Below are 7,333 nucleotides of genomic sequence, written 5' to 3' on the forward strand. Positions count from 1 at the left end.
ATATGGACTCATTGTATCTAAACTGTCTTATTAGTTAGACCGCGACTAATTGTTTTTGTTTTTTTCAGACACGATAGACCTACACTTACTCTATATTAGAGGAAGGGGGATCCGAAGAGGCCCAAAAAGAATCCAGAGGGGACTAAACCACCGCCAACCCAGACAAAATAGTTAGTTACACCGCAGCTAATAGTTAGTCCTGCGCTTTTAAACTACACAAACAAAATATAATCCTAACATCATGTTCAGAAAAGATGATAGAAAATATAACCTTAACATCACTTTCCTACCTTAAACTATATTGATACCATATTGCATCCCCCAAACTTCAATTTCGTGACACTTTGTACCTTAAGTGTTTTATCCATATTACCTTATTCCAATCATCAATGTGGTAAAAAAAATTGATTGAATCACAAGTACGACAACATATGCTACTAGAAATTCATTAGTCCCACAACAATGGCACTAGTTTTAGATTTTCATTAGATTGCTCCTTTGATTTTTTATTTTTTTTTAATAGATGGCTCTTTTGATGGTAATACATATTTGAGATATTAGAAACTGAAGCCGAAAAATTTGAAACTTTTAAAAGAAAATAATGAAACTACTGAAACTTTTGAAGGAAAATAATGAAACTTTTTTTTTCAAGCTTAAGGCAAGCAAAAATTTACTACGAACCAACAAAGAGAAGTTCCAAGAATTACAAAGGTGTTTGTCATGACAGGAGAAGAAAGACAAAGGAAAAGGAGGTGGAGGTTGCTGGAACACTAACCCTGCCCTTTTCTTCTTTTTTTTTTTTTTTGGGTGGGAATTGGTACTAGTATATCCAATGGTGCTATGTATACATTCTTCCAACGCCGGTCAGGCCTGCGTTCCTGACATAGCCTTCATCTGAATGTGATCGTGATTCAAGTCCACGGTAGGCAAGACCTCGTAAGAGCCGAATCCCCTAATTCCCCCTAAGCCTAGTGTCTTGGCGACTACGGCGTAGGTGACCGTGAGGATGAGAAGCACAAAGAATACGTGGACCACGAACACGAGATCTAGGATGGCCACGGCCCTCAGCTTGGAGTCCTCGAGATCACACTTGGTAGAGCCCTCGACGCCACTGACCACGTCGAGGAGCTTGTGGCAGCCCTCCGGGATGAAGGCGTCAACATGGAGGGAGAGGCCCGTCTGCAGGACCCAGAGGCCCTGGAGGCAGAGGGAGGCGGCAAGGCCGGCATCGGCGAAAAAGAGCCTCGGCTGGCAGGCGAGGATGAGGCAGAGGAGGGAGGAGAGGGCAGAGACCCGGGCGGAGACACGGTCGCACTCAGCCTGGAGATCGGAGGTCTGGACAGAGGCGGAGGCTGAGGAGATGGAGTAGTGGAGGAAGAAGATGGCAGAGGCGAGGCCGAAGAACAGATCTGGAGGTAAGGATGGGAGGAGAGGGGTGGACTCAGACAGGAGGAGGGTGAGGGCGAGGAGGAGGAAGAGGAAGAGGACGGCTGCGGACTGGAGGGAGGTGAAGCGGTGGACGGGGGTGCGGCCCTTGAGGAGGGGGTCGGAATCGGAGGAAACGAGGGTTTGGTGGGTGAAGGCGACGAGAAGGCAAAGGATGAGGAGGTAGAGCTGGAGATGGCGGAGGAGGCGGTGGGCGCCGTTGGGGAGAGGGTGGTAGGGTCTGGCGGTGTAATCTCGGGGAGACTTGAGGTGGTTCTTGGTGGTGCAGATGAGATGGTAGAGTCCCAAGGAGAGCAGAGCCGAGGATGAGAACACGTGGTAGAGTAGACCTGCCATTGTCGATGATGTGATTTGTGCCTGCCCCTTCTTCTTCGGATCCTCTCCCCCACAGATGATGGAGAGATAAAAGCCTTAGCCCTCAACTGGTGGAGGAGGAGGCGGAGACTGCTGCTACTGTTTAGACTTAATTTATTAGTGTATTAGACCAGTGCAGTGGTGAGAAAATAATGAAACTGATTTCTAGTTTCTCTCAACTAGCTGAAGTAATCATAGGCATAATGGAAGCTAATACTACCCAACTAGAAAAACTAATCGGGTGCATGCCGTGCAAGGGTGCTCCCCAAATGCAAATGTATGAACTAATTATTCAAAAATAATAAATCATTTGTCAAAATTATTGGTGAGAAGAAAAGAAATGAAATTAGGATTGGTTAGAAGAAAAGAAATGAAATTAAGCTAGATTTGTCAAGAAAAGGGGGGAAATATCCTTTAACAAGAAATATAAAATATGATTCTATAAGTTCTTTAATAGTATCAACAATTGTATTTAGTTGGAACAACAAAAACACTTTAGGGTGCAATTAAAAAATATAAAATATGATTCAATAAGTTCTTTAATAGTATCAACAATTGCATTTAATTGGAACAACTAAAACACTTTAGGGTGCAATTAAAGTGTCAATTTGAAATTTGAGGTGCTATGCAGGAATCAACTACAAGTTTAACAATGATTGCATTTAATTGAACAACTAAACACTTTAGGTGCAATTAAAGTGTCAAATTTGAAATTTGAGGTGCTATGAAGGAATCAACTACAAGTTTAACTACAGGTGTGATTTAACTACAGGTGCAATAAAAGTGGAATTAATTGAAGGAAACTTGACTCTCACACAAAGTGTGTTGCCTGTTTAGTGTTCGTTCCTCCCCCTCTGTTTTTAATGGATTCTAATTTCCAATATAGAAGTATAGAAGCATTGGAAAAAGATGGAAAATGAGATAAACAAACAAGTTTGTAGAAATAAGTGGAAAGCTTAAGGCTTCTGCATCTACTACTGCCATCTACAAGAATAACCTATTTCAGAATCTGATGATGAAGATCACACGACCCTTGTTACTTACCTCAATAGGTTCTTGCAAAAGAAACAGAAAATGCCCTATTACTGAACAGAATAGATGGGTATGGAATTCAAAAACCTTCACCAAGTTAGAGAGCACTCTTATGCTAGGTTTAAGTAGAAACAAAGCCTCATCAATCAAAGAAAATAAAATTTATATTACAGGAAATTTATATTACAGGTTCTTTTAGGGGATGGACCTGTGGACACGTGTCTGTAGAAGTGAGATCTTTGGTACATCTGATGGTCTGCTACTTGTCTCTCTGTTTCTTGGTCAAGCAACTTTTGATCTAGTGATTCCATTTTTATGAAGAAGGTCAAAGATAGCAAAATTGAGGCTACAATAATTGGAGAACTAATCTGAGTTTAAGAAGATGTTTCAGGTACATCACACTCAGCATCATCAAGAAAAGGGAATTAAATTAGTATGCATATATGGACGACAAGGATGATTGTTGTGTCTATCGAGAGGTTGGCATTAATAGCTTAAACATTGGTTTATAGTAGAACCAAAGTCAAGAATCCTTGTTCTAAAACTGGAACTAGAATTCTCGTTCTAAAACCTGAACTAGAATTCTCGTTTCTGATAGATTATAGAATAAGTTGGGGTAATCTTCCTGTCTGTCAAGGGAAGCCTATGTGGTAGAACAAGAAATAAGTTGACAAAATCCCTGGAGGAATTCATGCTTTGATCCTAATTGTCTCTAGTCAGAAGCTCAGTTATTGCTATTTATTAGCAGATAAAAGAAGAATTTAATCATTAGAATGATGATGAGAAGCCCAATTTAGAGGATTTGTTAATCAATATGCGTTTTGTATGTTTTAACACTTTCAAATCAGACTTCATAGGATTTTGATACGTACATAATAATACACAAAATTTGATTAAAAAGATGACAGTTGTTCTACCAAAAAAAAAGTGCGTTTCCTCAACATGTTTTCTAAATATTGTTAACCATTACAGGTGAAAGACTTCAGAGGGCAAAGACTCTTATTTGAAACTCAGAAGGCTAATATAAGAGTCGGTACAAAGCTTAAGTATGGTTAAGGGTGCAAAGTTGAGTTAGTGAGTCACAGGTAGGGTGCCCAATCTTGGTGATAAAATAGTAGCTATAATTAATAGTAGATACCCTCACGTAATACCTTGTATTGTCATAGCATAGAAACTAAAACTATGAAATTTGTCCAAGAACCCACAAAAACACGTATATCATTGCAATCAAAACTGATCATGTGTCCTTTACTGGAATTGAGAAATTTCAAGTGTACAAAGATTTGTACAAAAGTTGTTGATAGTAAAAAAAATGGCAACTATTTAAAGTAGGTGGTAACCAATAATATTCTAGGAATGACTTGTAAAAAAAGGCCAATAATGTAATTTGTGAAGAGATAAAATGTAGGGAGAGAAACTGTTGTATCTAAAGTTTTGGAGAGAATAAAACTAACTCCTCTCCTATAAAGTTTTTTGAAGGGCCGTAATGGGTCTTGAAACTGTCCCCAAATCAGACCTCAACTTGTTTTGAACCAACACATTATTCTTAAATTAAAGGCCAATAAGAAGGTTATTTTTGGACCAATAAAAGTTATTGTCAAAAGAACAACTGTCTATAGTTTTTGCATGCACTAACATCACTCTTCCAGCAGTGAAATTAACCAATTCCTAAGCAGCCAATTGTACATCAATTATTGGTCTAATTTGGCTCATGCAGGCAATATCAAATGGAGAATTCAAGAGTTACTTACATTGAGCCATCGTCAACAGGTACAAAGAGAGGATATCACTAGCATATTTTGTGTGTCCTAGAGAAGACAAACTAATATAACCTCCAGAAGATCTTGTAGAGAGACAGGCATCAAGGAAGTACCCAAATTTCAGATGGTTAGATTTGCTTGATTTTACTCAAAAGCACTACAGAGCAGATGGAGCAACCCTACAAAACTTCACTAAATGGCTCATGTCTAGCAACAAAATTTACTCGTAAATATTTTGTGCTTTGTTGTAAGATTGATAGGATAAGGCCTAGGTCTAATATATTTTATCTCAGCTTTATTTATGGTTAAGTTGTGGATTCTTAAAATGAAATAATAATACAGTTGCAATGTGTAATTCTAGTCTAGCCATATGCATAGGAAAATATTTTTATGAAACCGAGATCAATCTAGCATGCGAAGATAATATGACAAACAGCCACTCATTTTTTTTCTTTTCTATAAAAATATTTCAGGGGATGGGAACACTTCAAGATGGTAGGGGAAAAAATGAACACTTTAAGATGGCATGGGTTTGACCTATCCATTCTTGCATTTGAATTCATTCATTCTGCATAACACTTCAAAATTTAGAAGTCATTCTTGCATTTGAATCTTTTATCAATGTTGTGCAAATCCTTGTCCACCCAGCCCCCCACCCCCCCCCCCCCCAACAAAAAAAAAAAAAAAGGAAAACCGAAAAAAAAAAAACCATTAAAGCTTCCTTCTAGAGGTCCTTTAATTAGATTGAGCCATCATCCAGCTCTACAAGGGGTCCAATTTCCTAGACTTCAATGCAAAACATTTCACTGACTCACGATTACTCAAATGAGTGACTCATCAGACCGAAAAGGATCAAAGGACACCTAACTTTGCAACAAGCACTACTATGTACTCCGACTCCAATTCCCTCTTTCTCTACGTGGCTATGCTGCTCGCCGTCCACTCCACTCCCCCAATCAAAACACTACTACTACTACTACTACATAAATTTGTGACAATTTTTTTTTTTACAAGCTACTAATAAGAGCACAATCCCCACCCCAACACCAACAAATCTTTATAAAATGCTGCAAATAATCCTACTGCTACTGCTACCACGCTCCTTACAAACTGCTCCAATAAACTGCTTCTTATATTCCCATAATAATAATAATCCCACCACCCCCATCCCCATTATAGACTATTATCCACATACATACATATATATATTATTAATTTATTATCTTTCACTTATTAACCTGCGTCCTGAAATATTTCCTCCTCCACAACCCCAACCCTTTCAAATACTACCAAAATCCAAACAAAAAAAGCAAAACTACTTCGCTGCTTGAGCAAAACAAGAAGAGCTTTTAATCTTGCAGTTTGTATTTTATTATTACTACAATCTACCAATAGCGAAAGAAAAGAACACCAATACAATACAAGTGAAGTTGAAACAAAAATCCTTTATCCTCTAATCCCCGTCTTCCTACCTCTAATCCCTGACATCCTTATCCTCCGTAGAACTTCTTCGACGCCACATCCCCATTATCAACGTTTACTTTAATTAAGGACCTTTTAACTTTGCAACAACAAAAAAAAGAACTAAGAAATCACAGAAACAAGCAAGCCAGTAAACAGACAAGAAGAAGATCAAAGAAGCAGTGTGATAGACTCACCAAAAAAGCCATAGAGACAGAGAAAGACAGAGAATCCACAAAGCCCTTTAGGAGTTAGGACGAGAAGAAGAGTCTTCCTTATTACTGTCCTACTGTATAGTGATTGCTGTTCAAGAAAAAGAATATACTACTGTAATTTTCTTTAATTGAATGGATCTGTTCGTTATTTGCAGGAGAAAGTGGAACTGGGAATCGAGTTTTCGCTTTCTTCGGACAAGTCAAGATTTAAGCGGTGGGATTAGTAGGCAGTACAAATAAGTAAAGTTTTTTTTTCCCCAAAACATGAATTTTAAAGACACAATAACACCATGAAAACACAAAAAATACCACACACGCATTCCCCATCTACTAGAATGGATTTTCAGAAACTTTTAGGGTATTGACAAATAAAAAAAAAAAAAAATTACCCGTGAGAGAGAGAGAGCTGGGCCGCTGGAAGAGCTGGAAAATGTGCTTCTTTGTAGCTGCAACCGTGAGAGACAGAAATAGTGTCGCCGGCGGCCTCGCTAATCGCTGCTGTGGCTTCGACAATCAACGGAAATAGCGGACAATCTGGCGGAAGCTCAGAAATGGCTTACTTGCACGAGAAAGAGATAGAGTGAGGGGTTTCGTCTTGGAAGCTTGCCCGTTTCACGGCGGACTGGAGTGAGGGATTTCATCTCACGCCGGACTGGCGGAGGCGGCGTGAAAGAGGAGATAGTGAGAGGGAACGAGGGATGTGCGGGGGTGTAGCTAAATTGGGGGATTAGACTATTGGGGATCGGAAAATTTGGGAATAGTATTATTGTTTTGCTAGTATATATTTTTTTAATTATTAACTAGAATTTTGTTGGTGTCTTAGCATGATTTTTTTTTATTTATTCTGAATTATACAAATATAAATAATTTAAATACAAAAATTAACAACAATCCTATATATTCATCTATTTTAAATTTAAAAAATTAATATATTTTAAACGTACAATGATTTCCTAATTTTTAAAAATTTATTTACATCCTTTTCACTATGATATGATAGTATATATCAAATCATGTGTCTCATATCAAAAACTTGGTAGATATTCATTTTTTACAAATACTCTT

At 38.3% G+C, this 7,333-nt stretch overlaps 1 protein-coding gene across 2 annotated transcripts; it reads right to left on the reverse strand.

The window, feature by feature from the left end:
* Window positions 1–625: 625 nt before the first annotated feature.
* Window positions 626–6,999, reverse strand: LOC113782973. 2 transcript variants are annotated; one of them, XM_027328963.1, is made up of 3 exons: window positions 6,658–6,999; window positions 6,251–6,356; window positions 626–1,899 (listed from the first exon to the last, which is right to left on the reverse strand). In XM_027328963.1, exon 3 carries the CDS (start codon window positions 1,780–1,782, stop codon window positions 865–867), a length of 918 nt encoding a protein of 305 aa, XP_027184764.1. In that variant the 5' UTR covers window positions 1,783–1,899; window positions 6,251–6,356; window positions 6,658–6,999; the 3' UTR covers window positions 626–864. The 2 variants fall into 2 exon arrangements, with proteins under 2 accessions (XP_027184764.1, XP_027184765.1); XM_027328964.1 differs by having other exon boundaries at window positions 626–1,908.
* Window positions 7,000–7,333: the final 334 nt, after the last annotated feature.

The sequence above is a fragment of the Coffea eugenioides genome, chromosome 9 (genome assembly GCF_003713205.1).
Source record: "Coffea eugenioides isolate CCC68of chromosome 9, Ceug_1.0, whole genome shotgun sequence".
Classification (NCBI taxonomy): Eukaryota; Viridiplantae; Streptophyta; class Magnoliopsida; order Gentianales; family Rubiaceae; genus Coffea; species Coffea eugenioides.